Raw genomic sequence first — 19,668 nt, 5'->3', positions numbered from 1 at the left:
ACCTGTATATTAATCTTTTCTATCTGCTTAGAATGCCGCCCGCTTCTTTCTTTCCCGAGCCCTGCTTCTCCCCCCCTCCAGTTTTCTCTTTCAAGGGTCTGTTTTCTCCATGTTTAACTCCTAAATATTCCCCTGAAAACAGCTCTAAGGTACTTCTTAGACTTATCATTCACGTAGAACTTCATCCCATTTTGCTTTGTCCAACGAGTATCTGTTTAGTGAGTACTATCTCAACAGTACAAAAGAAGTCAAAGGGCATCAAACAAAAAGCCAAGCACCTTTACCAGCAGCATAATCTAGAACATTAATTTTGATGCTCACTTTGATCATTAATGAACTAAAAACATTATATTCCCATGAATCTGACAGATGATTAGCTGGGTCACGAATATCAAGGAGTTGTGAGTATCACCATGATACCACTAGCAATCTCTAGTAGACTGTAAACTCCTTAAGCATAGATAGCATTGTGCCATACCTGTGTGATCACCCAGATAAAAGCTAACACAGTGCTCTCTCATATAGTAGGCGTTAATTTTACTAAATGAGTTTTTTTCTAGTCAATATGCAAAGATAAAGTTCACATAAATTCAGTATTCACACTTTATAATAAGGAAAGTTGCCAGTCATTGAAAACAATATCCACAGAGATTCCAGAAACAATAATCTCATTGATTAAAAGTCTGAAAATTTCATTCTGACAACAGATCAAGATCGAAGAAAAGACCACCAGTAAAATTACCTTAGTATATAATGTGCACCCTCTCCAGCCCCCAGGGAGAAACCTAATCTTTGGTGTCTTTAAGAACATTTAAAAATTGTAAGTAGAATTAGCTACACTATAGCAAAGTTAAATCATTCAAAACTTCCTGATCTTTAGTCACACAAAATATGCAAATTACATGTACATATAGATACCAAAATATGTAAGATTATACTTTATTCCTTAGAATAAAAATATCTTCCTACTTATTAATTAGCTAAACAGCCTATTTTTTTTCTCTAACACTCTTACAAATATAATTTACTATTTAAGCTTGTTTGTTGCCTATTATCACACTGGCAAAAACAATTTTAATTAAGATTGTATCACTGGGGTGCCTGGGTGACTCAGTCAAACATCTGACTCTTGATTTCGGCTCAGGTCGTGATCTCTCAGTTCATGTGATCAAGCCCCAGGTCAGGCTCTGCACTGACAGTTCGGAGCCTGTTTGGAATTCTCTCTCTCCTCTCCCTCTGCCCTCTTCTGTGCACATGCTCGCTCTCTCTCAAAATAAACTTAAGAAAAATAATAATAAACATGTGGCCTCCTAATGACATAATTAAAAAAAGATTACATCACTGCAGTACTTTTTAGGATCACAGGTAACACATTTTGGTGATTCATTTAATAACACTCATATAAATTTTAAAATTACTAATCATATTATTATATCCCCACAAAAATGTCAAGGCCCTAAAATTATTTTTTTCAATATATTTGAGAGAGATTGAGAGGGAGACAGAGACAGAATGAGAATCCCATGCAGGCCTCACGCCGTCAGCGTGGAGCCCAATGCAGGGCTCGAATCCACAATGAGATCATGACCTAAGCTGAAACCAAGAGTCAGACACTCAACAAACTGAGCCACCCAGGAGCCCTGAGGCCCTAAAATAATTTTACATACACTCATGTTTGTTTCTAAATGAATAAATAGGGGGGTGCCTGGGTGACTCAGTCAGTTAAGCATCGGCTCAGGTCATGATCTTGCAGTCTGTGGGTTAGAAACCCACGTCGGGCTCTGTGCTGACAGCTCAGACCCTGAAGCCTGCTTTGGATTCTGTGTCTCCCCCTCTTTCTCTGCCCTTCCCCCACTTGCACTCTGTGTCTCTCTCAAAAATAAACAAACATTAAAAAACTTATTAATGAACAAATATGATAATGAAATGATCACTTTTCATCTTAGAAATGAAGCAAAATTAAAAGATATCATTTTAATTAGCCATCAAAATGAACAGAATTAAAGCCACAATGGTAATATGTATGGGTATTCATTTTTTCAGTTCATAATTAACTATACTCCACTAAACATGTAGTACATTTTTACTTATACACAAAAATACTATCCCAATTATCTATGTTAAAACTGCACATCAGATTGATAAAAATTATAGCTAACACATCTGCAAAAGTACCAGGTGCACCTGCCTCACGTTATACAAATACTGACTTACTTTGTAATTGTCCTCTACTTCAGCTAGTGCTAGTTTTATATTTTCAGCAATCTCCACTTGTTCTTTCCATTTCAGTTCCATTTTTGCAAGTTCATCGGCATATTTATTGCATTTTGTTTTCTCATCCTAAATGAAATTAGAATTACCAAAGACTTTTAAAAACACAGATAAAGCCATTGCCTTTATGAACATATTTAGATATGTACTGTTTCATTTTAACACTAACAATAGAAAAACTGTAATAATGTCAGTAGACAATGGGAAAAATCATTTTAAGTCCATACAATGAAATAGTATATATTTAACAGAACAAAGTAGATCTACACATTAACAAGGAACAAGATATATTAATTTAAAATAGCAAGTTGCAAAAACAAAATATACAGTATAATCTTATTTTTGTTTTAAAAGTTAGCACAATCTTATATGACTCTATATCATGTTGTGTAGAAAAATATAAACAAAATATGAATAGCTCTCATCACCTGGAATCAGGATCATGATGGTACCTTTTACCATTTTTACTCTTTATTTCTATAATGCCTAAGATTTCACAATAAGCATATACAACTTTTGCAAAGAGAGGTAAGAAAAAAGAAAAAAGAATCGTATGATTATAATGACGCTGCTTCCAGATGTAGACAAACAAAACTCTGGGATTTCCTAACCAAGATATTATCTAGGTTGACTTCTTATACAATGCTCTTCTCTACAACCAAGAATATTAAAAGAAAGGAGTTACAAACCATGACAAAAGGGTAAATTGGCAATTTCATTTTGAATGTCTTATATTCAAGGTAAAAGTTTAAAAATATGCTCTAAGCAACTTTTTAGCAATTAATCCTAGATCAACTTACTATCCATTACCATACCTCACACCACACACAAAAATAAACTTAAAATTGTTAACAGGCCTAAATTTAGTGAAACCCAGGACTATAAAACTTATGGAAGAAAAAATCTTTACAAGTTGGATTATAGGTGTGTGTTTCTTAGAACATAAAAAGCAGAGGGGTGCGTGGGTGGCTCAGTCAGTTGAGCATCTGACTCTTGATTTCCGTTCAGGTCATGATCTCACGGCTCTTGAGTTCAAGCCCCATCAGGCCCTGCACTGACAGCACAGAGTCTACTTGGGATTCTGTCTGCCTCTTTCTGCCCCTTCCCCGCTTGCTATCTCTCAAAATAAATAAACTTAAAAAAAAAAAGAACATAAAAAGCACAAAACATTAAAGAGCAAATTGATAAATCTGTACTTAATCAAAAGTTTTTCTAAAAACACCGTTAAGGAAATGAAAAGGCAAGTTACAGACTGGGAGAAAATATTTCCCAAACATGTTTCAAAAGACTTCTACCCACAATAAAGCTTACAATTCAGTAATAAAATGAACTCAATGTTTAAAACAGCAAAGATCGGAACTCTCCCAATAAAAAGGAAAATGAACTACCAATAAAAGCAACAACATGGATAAATTTCAAAATAATTATGCTGAAAGAGGACAGGAAAAAAAAAAAGAGTATATACCATATGACCGCATTTATACAAACTGTATAAAAGGTAGGCTACAGTGGCAGAAAGCAAGCCAACAGTTTCCTGGGGATGGCAATAGAGGGAGGAATGAGTTCCAAATAGAACTGCTCATTTCAGCAGCACGTATACCAAATGGGTACATAAAAACTTTGGCAAGTAATAGAAATGTTATCTTGGCACTGTAATATTTTCACAACTGTATGTATGGCAAAACTGATCAAACTGCAGATTTTATACAGCTCAAGGCGCCTGGGTGGCTCAGTTGATTAAGTGACCAACTTCAGCTCAGGTCATGATCTCAGGGTTTGTGGGTTTGGGCCCGCAACGGGCTCTGTGCTAACAGCTCAGAGCCTGGGGCCTGCTTGGGACTCTGTGTTTCCCTCTCTCTCTCTGCCCCTCCCCCACTTGAGCTCTGTCTCTCTCAAAAATAAACATTAAAAAACATTTTTTTAAACGAATATAAGCAGTTCATTGGATTTCAACAAATATATGCAGTTTACTGCACCTCAACACAACTTGGAAAAAATATGTACCTTGAGGAAGTTTTGGCTTAGGAACATTCTATCATCCTTTCAGTAATACTGTATGATAGTATTTTAAAAAACAGGCATCCTGAATTGTTTCAGACTTGATGAAAAAAGTTTAGTCCCTCATAAACAACTACTTTAACTCAAGGGTAAAACTATTCTCATTGATCCGTCTACAGAAGAAAGGAACAAAAACTTTCAAAGTTTAAAAGATTAAGTACTATTTAGAAGGCAGTAACAAAATATTTTAATTACTACAGTAACACTGAACTAATGTATGAACATTATTCTATAGTTCTAAATATCTCTTTCCTCTCTACATGCACAGAAAAATACACACACTCACAAAAAATTAAAAAATCACAAACACAAAACGCCTTTGTCTCCCTTCTCCAAATCAGGTATAAATGAGAAGCATTTTCCCTCTGTCCTTGAAATACTCCGGGAGTGAATGCTACCAAGACAGTTGTAAAACTGAAATGTATGAAGAATACAGTTTTAAAATAGTCACAATAAGTAACACCATAAAAGCAATAGCTCATTTGGTTAACATTCTCTTTTCCCACTTTATAATTCTGGTCAATTTAAGATGTGGTAAAATTCTTTGCTATTAATACAGGGAATATAAAAAGAGCACTTCCCTTTATCAAGTTCTATCCAGCCTCAATTAATCACTTGCCCATTATCAAGAAAGGACACTAAGGATGTTAGGATAATTTTACATACAGGCCTATGTGTGCAGGTACACAGAACAACCCCTCTCATCATCTCAAAAGTGAAACTCAATACCAGTATATGGATACGAAAAAGAAACCCCAAGATTTATAAATAAATATAAATATAAATATAAATATAGGTAAGCTAAGCCATTATATCTGATAAATCTCACACAAGAGAGCCAGCTTACCTGCAAGAGCTGTTTACATTTATTGTATTTTTCTGTTTTGTCAGCAATTTCTTTGGTCATTTCACAGACTTGTCCCTTTGTTACAATGTCAGAATCTGTCTCAGCTATTAGACAAGAAAATAATATTATCAATTATCAAGACAGAAAATAATATTAAAAATTATTTTGCCCCCATATTATCTTCCTGTTCAAAATAACTTAAAGGTCAGTATACTGTGAGATACAATAAATGGAACAATGAAGGAGGGAAATATCTATTTAAAAACATCTAATCATACACTAAATAAAGATAGTATAAACTCTACATGAGATTTTTTAAAATGTCAGTCTGGCCAGAAACAAGATCACATTCAGTAATGAAAAGTGATTTTTTTAATCAGCTAAAAATAGTTCTTAAATGGCATGCTTGTTCTCTTCATGTAACTGAATACACAGGAAAAACAGAAAGCCATACTCTGAGAAAACACTTTAAATTATTTTTCTAGTCCTTCATTACTATTCAGTGAGCATTAAGTAACTTACACAACACCACTCTACATACTACAAAAAGTGTAAATAAATGGATGTCAGGATCCTGTTATATAGTGGCTGAACCTGATTAAATATTTAATAGCATGGGAAATTTACAATACATTTAAAAAGTCTAAAACAGCAATTACCCCAAACACTACATTAGGAAATGTATTTTTATATACTTGAGTGCTGACTTCCATTATTGTCAATCTTTAACATAAAGTGAAAAAAAGAAATTAGGACAAGTGAAAACCTAGACTTAATTCAAATTGTCATGTTCATACATTCACCAGATCTTCCTAATCTATTCTAGAAGTTAATAAACTAATAAAAATTTAACTTGCCCACCAATAGGTATACTAACCACATAGTACCCGGGTCAAAAAAATTAAATAAAAGAAAAAAAAAAAGAGAGAAACATAAATAGAACAGGAGATTAATCCCCACCCCACCCCCTGCAACAGAACTATACAACTGAATTACCATAAATGCCTCGAGATTCCACAGATTAAGTGGAATATTAATTAAAAATTCAATTATTGGCTTCTATCCTATAGCCTAACTGCTATAACCATTTAAGCTTACAAACTCCAGCTCATTTAATACTTATGAATATTCTCATGAAGATAAATACTAGTTTACACTCATTTTATGTATTTCACATGTAAGACTTTCTTACTATTAAGCCCCTTACTTTATCTTTGCCTTAATCCTCTCATAAGAATTTTCAGAAGCTCCCTAAGACTCACAGACTTGGAATAAGGCAGTATAAATAAGTATCAATACTCATCAAGGCAGGACACTACACAAAATGGCTAAAAGAGTTTTACCTGTAGAAGGCTTTACATCTACATTAGAGGCAGTAGTAGCTGGGTCTGTGTTTATTGAAGCATCATTCACTTTTTGCTGATTTCCGATTTTCTTTAAGACACTGGTGCTATTGGCCTATTCAAAATGTAACAAACTGTTATATGAGTTATATTTCCTTCCTTCAGTAATTGTCACATAAAGAAATTCTGAGAAGTCTACAAAGCTGCTATTGTGTCTTAAAGACCAGCAAAGACTAAAGGTAACACCCATCACTTTACTAACTGACCTAAAAGTTACAACAGACAAAAACTTTATTTTGGTTTTCCTTGCCAAATGATCAAACTACTACCAAAGCAAGCCAATCACAGAAATCTCATAAGTCATCTACTACAAAGTCATAATATACTTACAGGCCTCAACCAAAACCCGTACATGTGGGTCATACTTAAAGTATATTTTTTCACAAAAGCATTCCTAGCTTACCACATGCATTTCTGTGTAAATATCATCTGTATCAATACAGTATACAAATGAAAGTCTTTATAGCAAATTTTGTTTGCAGAGAGAACTTGGTATCATTTTCAACCGCAGGTTTTAAATGTGTTTCTTTACTTCCAGCATTCCATTCCATAGCAAACCTTATATTTAAGTGCAATTTAAGGACCCACATTAAAACACACACCAAGGGGCACCTGGATGGCTCAGTTAAGCATCCAACTCTTAAATTAGCCTTGGGTCACGATCCCAAGGTCATGGGATTGAGCCCCACAGCAGGCTCTGCACGAAGCGTGGCACCTGCTTGAGATAGTCTCTCTCTCTCCTCCATCCCCACCAATGGCACATGCAGCATGCCCTCTCAAATAAATAAATCACACACCAAAACAGAAACAATTTCTTTGTTTTCATTAAATCTGCTTACCCTCTCAGATGGAATACAAAATAATTAGCTACATTGACTCTTCCTAATCTAGTGGCTATGAGTAGGATGGAAGAACCCAATAATGACAACGAGAAACCATCTTTGACTCTGAGGATAACCAACAGTGAACCCCACTGAGGACAGGCATCAGTCACAGGAGGGATTCAATATGTACAGAGTTTTTAAGTGAAGACATTTAACAAGAACTTAGAGGGAAACGGTCAAAAAAGAGGGCCTTCTCTCCCTGGTTTCCCCTGCTGCTGCCCTTGCTTCCTTTCTTGGGTTTCCAGCACATAAAAATTTCAAATTTAAACCAACATATATCATTACAAACATTAGGCCAATCACTTCAATTCATGCAGAGATAAATTATATCCAAAAGGTTATATTTAGAGTATTATAAATTTGAGTATTTAGAGTATTATATATTTATTATTATAATATAATAATAATTATAATATAATTATAAGAATATAATATTATAATAATAATACTATTATAATATAATAGTATTATATATTTAGAGTATTATATATTTAGAGTATTATATATTTAGAGTATTATATCCAAAAGGATATTTAGAGTATTATAAATTTGGGGGTGCCAGGCTGGGTCAGTCAGAAGAGTACACAACTCTTGACGTTGAGGTTGTTGAGTTTGAGCCCCGTGTGGGGTGTAGAGATTAGTTAAATAAATAAAACTTTAGACTACTATAAATTTGATTTGTAAACAAAAATAATGATAAAGGAACTATTCGGTAAGAATTCAATTGTCCTTACTGATTGGTCTGAAAGTTTGTTTATTTGTTTTTGGAGCCTCTGGCATTCCTTGAATTTTTCTTTATAATGATCTGCTGCCATTTGAAGACGAAGTTTCAAATCTTCAACTTCTCTTCTCAGTTCGTGTTCTAGTGTATCAGACTTTTCCTATGAGAAAAATAAAAGATAAAAATCTCCTATCTCACATGTAATAGTAAATCCCAACTTCCTTTTCACTTTTTTCTTTCTGGCTTCTAGTTTTTATTTGTTTTGGAGTTTGGGCAACAGAGCCACATTAGCTCCTAATAAATCTAGCTTTATATTCTTAGGACTAAGGTTCATTAAAAAACTAAAGAAGAACAATCCCCCTCCTGAGGAATAAGTATTACCCTGTTAAATAACCATAATACCACTTTATGAAGCTAATAAATAAAAAATTCCAAACAAAGCAATATATACCTGACATAAGAAAGTTTAATAACAGAGCAGTTCTTACTAACCATTAAGCATTTGCCTACTTAAGTTTTTCTTAAGGTTTACATTAATTTCAACCCAAGAAGTTACAATGACTAAACAAAATGAATGGAAATTTAAATTTCTGTGATCAGGAATCTGACCTTATTCTGACATAACCCAATCTATTTTGTAAGTTCTAGTGAGCTTTTGATCACAAAATGAAAATTCAAAATTAGCCCACTTTACCTGGTCTTTTTTCACAGCATTTAGTTTAAGTTCTGCCACTGCATCAGCTAATTGCTTTTTTACTTTCTCATTTTCCAAGCGTGCAGTATGCAGATCTGCCATTGTTTTATCTCTCACATTTACAGCATCACTAAGTTCTTTAGCCAGAAAGACAATTTCCTGCCGAGTCGCCTGAACCTGTTCCTCTGCTTTACGAAGTTGCTCCTTTAAAAGAAAAGTATCTTCCTGAAGAAAAGCAGATAAATACGTTAGCAACGAAACCATTAAAGTAAAAACAGTAGCAGAAACAAGTTTTACTCATATTTCAACAGATCAAAGTTTTAAATTAAACACTGGTTTTCTACTCATGACTTAAAATACAGAAGTCTATTAAAAAAAACTTATGATAGGACTTTGTGTTAGAATCCCCGGATAATAATCCAATGCACTCAGTATCTCTACCACATTAAACACATGTAAACTTAAGTTGATAAGTCAAGCAACATGCCCAATATTTAAATCCCTGGTTAAAAAGAAATTTGAATGAAAGTTCCTGTCCCCCAAAATCTCTAACAGCTAGAACTACTTACTGACTCACACTTTTTATGATTACCAATAAAAATAATTTCAAAAACTTCTCTGTAATTACAAAAATTTTGGTTAAGTTTCCTATTAACTACCCGAAAACATATCCGATATAATATTCATATACCATATCGTTATGAAACCACAGGGCAGATTTAAAACTTAGTTCTAAAAATAAAACATTTGATACACAAATATCAAAGTTGAGACAATGGGAAGATAAAGTAATCAGCCCCTCTTACCTAACCTAAAAGTATCTTAAAAAGTTAAAATTACTGTTAAGAAAAAAAAGAGAAAAAAAGTTTAAATTGCCATAGTAAAATTATTTCCTTTAATATTATGAGCCCAACACATCTAGTTTCCTATTTTTTATCTTTGCACTACAAATAATATGAACTGAGAAAAAGTGCAATCCATTCTTGGTTTTTAAATTGTTAGCTTCTGGGGCGCATGGGTGGTTCAGTTCGTTAACCATTCAACTTCGGTTCAGGTCATGATCTCACAGTTCCGTGAGTTCCAGCCCTGCATCAGGTCTCTGCTGTCAGCACAGAGCCCACCTCAGATCCTCTGTCTCCCTCTCACTCTGCCCCTACCACACTCACATGCGCGCACTCTCTCTCTCTCTCAAAATAAATAAACATTTTTTAAAAACTGTTTGCTCCTTAGAAGGAAATATAAAGGATTATGTACACCGAGGTGAAGACAATATTTGTAGATACAACATTAACAGATCTAACTATGTAAATATCATCAGCAAAAGAGCAACAATAAAACTAGTAGAAGAAAATGTTTGGAATATAAAATTATTTTCTAATCAGCATTTTTTCAAATCAAAAAACTTAACCACAAAAAAACCCAAAAAACTGGAGAAAGGCATAACCATGAAATTTTTTTAAATTGTTTATTTTTGAGAGACAGAGCATGAGCAGGAGAGGGGCAGAGAGAGAGGGAGACACAGAATGGGAAGCAGGCTCCAGGCTCTGAGCTGGGAGCACAGGGCCCGACGCAGGGCTCGAACACATGACCATGAAGACAACGACCTGAGCTGAAGTCAGACACCTAACTAAGCCATCCAGGCACCCCTACCGTGAAATTTTTTTTAAAAGACAGAAATGGCCATTATGCATACAAAAAAAAAATACTCCACTCATCAACAATCAAATAAAGAAGTTAAAACAAACATCAATTTCTTTCAATTAACAAAGATTAAAAAACAGGAATACTCCAATATTCAGATGACTTTAGGGAAATTAGCAAATTCATGAACGATTAGGCTTATGTACATGTAGCTGGTGTAAAGTTTTTCACCAGATTTTTATAACATTCATCAACACCTTGAAAAAGCACACAGGTTTTGATCTAGCAATTTTATTTTTATGAGTTTCCAAGAAAATTAATAAAAGGCATGGACATTAAATTTAGCTTTACAGGGATTCAGTACAATATTAAAATAATGAAAATTTAAAACTGAGAATATCTAATATGAGAATTTAATATAAATTCTATTATATATCCTTCACACGATGGAAGTCTGTGCTACCATCACAAACACTAGTAAATACAAATGCTGGGGTATTAATTTTTTTGAAAAGCAATTTGAAAATAACTAATTTTTTTGATATATACACGTGCCTAGATATTTGTACAAGGATGATGTTTGCATAAGCGGCATGCTTATAAAAGCTAAGGACTGTACACAACTAAAAAACAATTACATACGCAGCTATTAAACGAGGGATACTATACAGCTGTTATAGTGAATGAGAAAGATCTATATGCGTACTCATACAAGATGTCCAGATTTTCCATAAAAAAAATTTTTAAGAGGTTTTGGAACACTGTTATAAATATTCTAATTTTTTATAAAATGTAAATTTTAGGGGTGCCTGGGTGGCTCATTCGGTTAAGCGGCCAACTTCGGCTCAGGTCATGTTCTCATGGTTCATGAGAAATAAATATAAAGCTCTTTATATATCCAAAAAAAAAAAAAAAAAGTAAATCAATGATTAATTAGGACTGGGGGGAGGGGGAGAAGCAAATGAGAATATGGAGTAACTGCTAATGGGTACAGTTTCTTTGGGGGGTAATAAAAATATTCCTAAATTTACTGCAGTATTAGTTGTATAACTCTGTGAATACACTGAAAACCATTAAACTACATATTTTAAATGACAAAGGTGCAAAAAAGTATGTATATAGCATGGCACCTATTTTTAAGAGTGTGTATGTATGCACATGCTTATTTTTGCAAAAAGAGAAGGATAAACTAAAAACTAATGGGAAATCTTTACATATGTGTATATGTAAAAAAAAAAAAAGGTTTTTTTAGGGAAGAGACAGTAAATATTTTTGTAATTATTTTCACTTTTCAATGATGCAACTATTTAACATATTCCAAACACAAGACTCAATCAAAAGATTTAAAGAATAGGGGCGCCTGGGTGGCTCTGTCAGTTAGGCATCCGACTTCAGCTCAGGTCATGATCTCATGGTCTGTTGAGTTCGAGGCCCATGTCGAGCTCTGTGCTGACAGCATGGGGCTTGGAGCCTGCTTCCAATTCTGCGTGTCCCTTTCTCTCTGCCCCTCCCCAGCTCTGCTTACTCTCTCTCTCAAAAATAAACATTAAAAAAAAAAAAAAAACTAAGAAAGAATACCTACTAATAAGTGTAAAAGAAAAATTTTTAAGTGACCATTTTGTAATCATTAATTTAATAATAACTGATGCAGGTGAGGATCATTAAGGGATCAAAAATACTGGGTGAAAAGCTATTGGCATTACAGGATGTTACCATAATCTCAAAGTATTACCCTACATATTACTCAATAATCACAAAGAGGGGGAAAGCACCCATATAATGAATTCAGGCAGACACAACTTTAAACAAATGATTAATGTTACATCAACATTATGTGACATTTGGTATTGATGCAAAATAATGTACAAGACATCATCTATTTAGGCTTTTTCTTGCCAAAAATGTATGACCTAAATCTAGCTTTGAGGAAACAATAAATAAATCTAGATTACAAACCATCTTCTCAGACAAGCCTGAATTCTTCAAAAATATCAGTATCATAAAAGGTGTATAGGGACCCTATTCTAGATTAGAGCAAAAACACAACAATAATCAAATGAATGTGTGGATCTTTACCACCAGGTCAAGAAATTGTAAAGGTTATATATAAATATATAGTGGCGGGGGCGGGGGGGGGGGAAGAGTGGTGGTGGCCCCTGGGTGGCTCAGTCAGTTAAGCATCTGACTCTCAGTTTTGGCTCAGATCATGATCTCGTGGTTTCCTGAGTTCTAGCCCTATGTCAGGTTCTGTGCTGACAGTGCAGAACCTGCTTGGGATTCTCTCTCTCCCCTCTCCCTGTCCTCCTCTCTCTGCCTCTCCCCTACTCATGCTCTCTGTGTCTCTGTTACAAGTTTTAAATAAACTTAAACCCTTTATAAAAAATATATACTTGGGATAATTTGATTATACTAAAACTGTATTATGAATATTATCAACGTTAAATTTCTTAGGTATGATCATGGTTTTATGGTTATACAGAATAATGAACCACAACTGTAGATAGGGAAGACATGCTAAAATATCTAGGGTGTGATATCATAATGCCTGCAACTGACTTCAAATGACTCAGAGGAAAAAAAGGTCATACAAATGGGGAGATAAAGATGGCAAAATATTTGAGGATACATGTTTTCGTTGTTCTGTTCTTCCAACTTCTCTGTAAAACTGAACTTTTTCAAAAGAAAAGGTTGGGAAAAGGGAAGATTAAAAATAAAAAACAAAGAATATTGCATACATTTAATAGACACAGGTTTTACAATCTTCAAACATGTATCACAAAAATACTTACCTTACTTGAAGTTGTAAGCAAGAATGTCCTTTGCAGATTTTCCTTTTCAGCCAAACAGAACTGCAGCCTGCCAATCTCTTCTTTAAAATGAGTAATCATGCTTTCTTTATTCCCATCTAAATTCTTTAGAGTCTGGACCTCTGACACAAGCTTGGTATTTTCTATTTCGGTATTCTTCAAATGTACCTGTTAACAGTGCTTGAAAATGTCAAGAATATCCTAACTCCATAACCTAAATTACTCAAATTTCAAAATACCACTGTTTAGCCCAATTATGATCAAGTGATGGGAAGACCTACTAGACCAGGAGTCAGGAGACCCAAGTTGTACCAAATAACTAGCTAATATGTGGGAACAGAACATAACCTTTCTAAGCTTTTTTGTTGTTGTAAATTTTCCATAGAGATTATATCTAAGGTCTAACAATATTACCTCATCTCTGAAGTTTTCTCCTTCGATTAATGTTTTGTTTTTTTTTTTTTTTTTAAGATTTTTAAGTTCTCTTTAAAAATACAAATCAATTTGGTTGCTGTTGGGGGAACAAATTATTGTTATATAGTCAGATACAAAGGTATGGCGAGATTCTGGAAAACTAAAGGGGTACATTCAAGAACAACATCTTAAGCAATTCAATTTCTGGCTGGTGAGAAGTACTGTCATTTACTTCCTGTGTGCCTAAAAATATATTTGATTCATTAACTCAACTATATTAATTTTCCCAGGAACTCTGGCAGCAGTTTGCCCATTAACAGATGCACAAGTCAAATTCCATAACTGAAATTATAAAGAGTATAGATACCTAGTTTTCACTATAAAGAGTATCTTGCTTTGGTTAAGAGTGCCAGAGAGAAATGAATTGACATACTTTTCACACTTGACTCTAAATGTGTGACTAATGAAACACTAATTCCTGCTCACAAGGATGGAAAAAAACTCCAGGAGTCTCTGGGTGGCTCAGTCAGTTGAGTGTCCAACTCTTGGTTTTGGCTCAGGTCATGATCTCACTCACAGTTCATGGGACCAAGCTCCACATCGGGTTCTGTGCTGACAGCACAGAGCCTGCTTGGGATGTTCTGTCTCTCTCTGCCCCTCCCCACTGCTCTCTCTCAAAGTAAATAAATGTTAAAAATAATAATAATAAAAATAGCAAAGAATTCCAGATTCTCTGAAGGTGTCACCAGCCAAGACCTTTGCAGCATCACTTTAGAAACACTATCTAATTTTCGTAATTACCAGCTCAAGTGTTCTATCAATTCCTCTAAATTCTGATAGGACAGGGATGGCTCATATGATCTAATGGGGGCTGAGGAGAGAGACAAAAGTAATCTCTCTGGTTATTTTTATAAACAATATGGAAAGGAAAGCATGTTTCTGAGGTTAAAAGTAGAACACGATGTCTTATCACACTAAATGGAGACTCCTTTCCATAAAAAAGAAAAACCACAAAACAAAAGTCTCTAAGGAAGAGTTTTACTTCCAGTTTTGGGGAAACACACAAATGAAATACTGTTTGGAATGCTGGGAGGTTGGGGCAGAGTGTATTCAAATGAAGAGTTCAATGTCACTTTGATCCCTACTGATAATGCTTACAGAAAACTGGAGATATTATCACACTGTAAAAGAATAAATCCCCAAGACACCTCTTTCTTTCTCTCCCTTCCAGATACGAAGTCTTTTAGCAAAGGACTTGTCATTCAGGTGTAAAACAGACACAGAAAGTGAAAAAAAGCACAAGACCTAAGGGAGAAACAATTTAGAGCTGTAAAGAAAAATAAATTTTGGATTTGCCCTAAAATGTGCTTACCAATCCCCTACAAACACCACAAGTCCTATTCTAATAACAGAAAGAAAAGAAAGGCAGTGTGAAAAATGACCATTTTAAGGATAGGTCTTTTCTCTTTCCAATAACTTGTCCTTGTTATTATCATTCACTACACCTCTCCACCATCACTGGTTTACTTAGGATCTTCCCAAACCCTTCCCAATACTAACTAGTCTGCCTTCAGAATTCATTTTATTACTGAATTGAAGTGACTGAAGACATAGACATTGTATTTCTCTTATTATCTCCCACTGTGCTAACAAGAAAACGACACGGAAAGCACTTTATCCAGAGAAATAATGCTCAGGTCTTTTCCTGGCAAAAAACCTGAAATCCTCTCAGTGAAATTCACAGTAACATTGAGTAAAAAATTATGAGATGCCAGATTTTCACTTTGTTAAAAAATGCTTTATAACTTTAAAAGTTTAAGCTGCATTTTTGGACAGTGTTTGCAAAAACACTACGTCAACAGTAACCCAACTACATCAATTTCTCTAGGTATCTGTATTATTTCCCTTTTTCACAAAATCTTGTTCAAAAATCAAACATTACTTTGAGATATATATTCTTATAAAGGGTCAAATCATAAAACCACCTACAAGTGAATCATCACTACTTTTCTTCCTGTTTTGAGAGTGACACACATGCACACACACACGCTCTGGGGATAAGCTATTCAAGAAATAAAATGAGTATAATCCATGGCATGTAAAACGTCCCCATCCATGCTCTCTGCTCTAAGTTGCATGGTGGATTCAATATTTTTTTTTATTTTTATCTTCCTAAAAAAACAAAACAAAACGAAACAAAAAAAAACCCAACAACAAACCACCACCACCACAAATAAAAAGGAAAAAACCACTGGCAATACAAATCATATTCCAGTTTCTACGTGCAAATTGTAGGTCTCAAATACTAAATATATATACGCACAGGTGTAGGTTTTTCTCTAATCAAATATATACCATAATACATAAGCGAGCCCTTTTCTAATCTAATCAAGAGACTGAATCTCTCCAAATAATACTGACTTAACTCAAAAAGTTCTTGAAATTCCTCATCTGGAACTGCCTTCAAGAACTACTGAGCACCTGGGTGGCTCAGTTGGTTGACCATCTGACTTCAGCTAAGGTCATGATCTCGAGGCTCGTGAGTTCAAGCCCTCCATCGGGCTCTGGGCTGACAGCTCAGAGCCTGGAGTCTGCTTGTTCTTCTGTGTCTCCCTCTCTCTCTCCCCCTAACCCAGTCGCATTCTGTCTCTCTCTCAAAAATAAACAAACATTAAAAAAAAAACTGCTAAGATAAGAACACTTAAGATAAACATGTCTCAATTTATATCCACAACATTATTGATATTTAGGCTAACCATTCTATTTCAGAATCATTTTAAAATGAAGAACAATTTCAAAAGGTAATGATCTGTCAGATTTCTTAAATTATTTTTTAACGTTTATTTATTTTTGAGATGGAGACTGACAGATCATGAGCGGGGGAGGGGCAGAGAGAGGGAGACACAGAATCCAAAACAGGTTTCAGGCTCCAAGCTGTCATCACAGAGCCTGATGTGGGGCTCAAACTCACAGACCACACGATCATGACTGAGTGGAAGTCGGACACTTAACTGAGCCACTCAGGCACCCCAGAAAGATTATTTTTTAAAATGACATTCTCTGAAGATTATTCTAAAAGTCAAACTCTGAAACATAATGATCATCACAGAAATAAATTAATGTTCTAAGATTTATATGTTCTTAAAAGGGAAAACAATTAGGTTTTATAAATTCTAATAAATAAGTATCTTGTTATAGTATTAAATCTCTTTGACTTATCATGTATTACCTGCTAAGCAACTAAAATACCAGCAAATTCCCTGAAAACTTTTAGGGACTATACACCATGGGGTAGTCTTAAAAGGTCCCCAAATCCTTTGATACTTCCTCTCTGCAAGAAGTGGAACTCAATTCCCTTCTCCTTAAGTGTTGACTGTACCAAGTGACTTGTCTTTAATGAATAAGACAAAGTAGAAGCACCAGCATACAACTTCGCTGGCTAGGTCACAAAGTGCACTGGGACCTCCTCCTTGCTCTCTCTTGGATAGCTCACTCCAAGGGAAACGGACTGCCATGTTGTGAAAACATTCAAGCAGCCACTGAGGAGGCCACACAACAAGAAACTGAAGGACATCCTGCCAAAAGTCATTTGCATGAGCCACCCTGACAGATCCTCTGGTTCCAATCAAGCCTTTAAGCTGACTGCAGCCCTTACCAACATCCTAACTGCAACTGACCAGGAGACCCTGAGCCAGAACCACGTAGCTAAGCTGCTCCCAAATCCCTAACCACTAAGTTTTGGGATCATTTGTTACACAGCAAGAGATAACGAATAGAAATGGAAAGAATAAACTACCTTATAAAGTTCCTTCTCATCCTTTTCGGTCTTCAATTGACATTCCAGTTGTTCTCTTTCACACTGTGTCTTCCTGAGTTTATCCTTTAAACTGAATTAAAGTAACATTAATACAGACCCAAAAAAACCTTCTTTAAAACATTTTTGGAACATAAAGTTATTTTTTTAAAACCATCAGAAATACCTGTCTAATTCAGTTTCTTTTTCGATCGCTTTATGTGTCACTGACACAATATCTTCCTCAAGCTGGAGAGCTTTGGACGTAGCATCATTGTATCTCTTCTTAAACTCTTCATTTTCCGTTCTTAAACTTTGTGCTGCTTCAACAAGACCCTTAGAAACAACAAGGAGTATTTTGGGAAACGTAATTTCTATGACAAATTTGCAAATCTTTAAGAAATCTATGTATTCTTAAATTGTTAATCCCACATTTGTCCCCTCTAAAGTTTATAAACTAGATTAAAAACTAAACCTGAAACTGAAATATACATTCAACTTTATATATACCAAATGAAACAATTATTAATTTCCTTTCCAGACTTCTCAACCAATTGTTGATTTCACAAACTTCTCCACCAGAGGGCAGGCAACAAAAAATGAGAGAAAACATTTTAAACTGGTCACTTTCATTTTTGACATCCTGTTTTTCAATGCTACTCCAGTGACAAATCAGGTTTCAAATGATACTACCAAGGTTAACAACTTATTACAGCACAGATCGCTAAGTGCCACTGATAATCATACCAAAGCACTAAGTTAAGATACATGTCCAAAGCAAGGTTCCTAATGATCCTGCCACTGTGGCTCAGAGGCCTGAACAAATACTCAAAGAAACTGAAATACAAAAGTAGTAAATGCAGTTAAAAAAAAAAAAAAATTACTTCTATTTAAAATAGCATATTCCACTTTGGACAAATAATTTAAAAGTTAAAAAAAATTTTAACACATCAAGACATTTAACTTATAAGAACTTGGTCAAGCTCCTCGCTAAGCCCAATTTATGTCTGTAAAATGAAGATAATAAAGCCTCTTCTCCCTCACTTTATAAAATCATGAGAATCAAATGTATCAGTGCATATGAAAGTACTGTTATGGAAAACTATACCTCAAAGAACTGATAAATTAAAACAAACTGGTTTTGTTAAAAAATACTTTTAAAACTTTCCACAAATAAAAGTACCACCCATCTAGGCAACAGCAGAAGCTAAAGGAAAGCACCAGTCTTACAATTTAAATGTAACAAATGTTATACAGTATTTACAAACAACTTTTTCATAAAGTCAGCCAAATTTCTTACTTATAAGGGAAATACCACTTTAAATATATCACTATAATATAAAAATTGCTCCAGCCCCATACTGGGTGTAGAGATTACTTAAGAATATGAAAATTGCTATGTTGCATCTTCATTAAAAAGCTCATCACAATAATGGTCACATACACTCCCTTGGTTTTATTTTTGCTCAAAGCAAATGTTTGTTTACTGAATCTGCAACATTAACTAAAGACTGTCATACAAAAAAACTAAATGCTTGTCTGATTCCAATGACCACAGAAAGCAAATAATATTGATTCCCTCTGCTGTAAACTGCTGTCAATATCCAAGGATTCTCGCAAAATCTGACACATTTTTCATTTATTTGTCTTGCTCATTTATAAAGATAGCCAGAGAGGTTTCTAATAGCTGTGTTTTGTTTTCTTTTTTTAAATTTTGTATTGCTGGTTTTACCAAATGCTCTTTTTGCACAGTAAATAGCTTACAGATTTAATCTAGGTATTTCTTCCTAAAACAAAGATTAGATTGCCTAGAAGCAAAAACTAGTTTCTGAATCTGTAACTAATGAAGTTCTGTATCAGGTAAACAGCATTCTAAAAAATGTATGGGCCAAGAATCAGAAGATTCATAAGCAACTAAATGCAAAATATTAACTAACTGCTTTACCTATGAGCTAAGTTAACTCTACAGTGAGTCACAAATTAATTCTAATGTAACTTGAAGAGTCTTAACATCTTTCTCCAGTACCCATTAAAGCACCTAATAGCTTCTCAGCATCCATACCGATTTTCTAATGGCATGAAAATGCTTGAGATTCTTTTTCAGGCCTCTAGTTCCCATGTCTGAGTGAAGCATA

The 19,668-nt window shown here is 34.5% G+C and overlaps 1 protein-coding gene across 2 annotated transcripts in view; it reads right to left on the bottom strand.

Annotated features, from left to right (window-relative positions):
- Positions 1-19,668, bottom strand: part of TAX1BP1 (Tax1 binding protein 1) — a 90,170-nt gene that overhangs the window by 31,329 nt on the left and 39,173 nt on the right. For both annotated transcript variants that reach the window (XM_047831405.1, XM_047831412.1), the window contains exons 6-13: positions 17,721-17,869; positions 17,537-17,627; positions 13,309-13,494; positions 8,879-9,103; positions 8,198-8,344; positions 6,520-6,634; positions 5,177-5,280; positions 2,215-2,340 (exon numbers count right to left, since the gene is read on the bottom strand). In XM_047831405.1, coding sequence (XP_047687361.1) covers positions 2,215-2,340; positions 5,177-5,280; positions 6,520-6,634; positions 8,198-8,344; positions 8,879-9,103; positions 13,309-13,494; positions 17,537-17,627; positions 17,721-17,869 — 1,143 coding nt within the window. The remainder of the gene's footprint in view (positions 1-2,214; positions 2,341-5,176; positions 5,281-6,519; positions 6,635-8,197; positions 8,345-8,878; positions 9,104-13,308; positions 13,495-17,536; positions 17,628-17,720; positions 17,870-19,668) is intronic.

This window comes from Prionailurus viverrinus, chromosome A2, assembly GCF_022837055.1.
Source record: "Prionailurus viverrinus isolate Anna chromosome A2, UM_Priviv_1.0, whole genome shotgun sequence".
NCBI lineage: Eukaryota > Metazoa > Chordata > Mammalia > Carnivora > Felidae > Prionailurus > Prionailurus viverrinus.
Note: the sequence above shows the minus strand (reverse complement) of the source record. Positions and strands in the feature narration are given on the sequence as shown.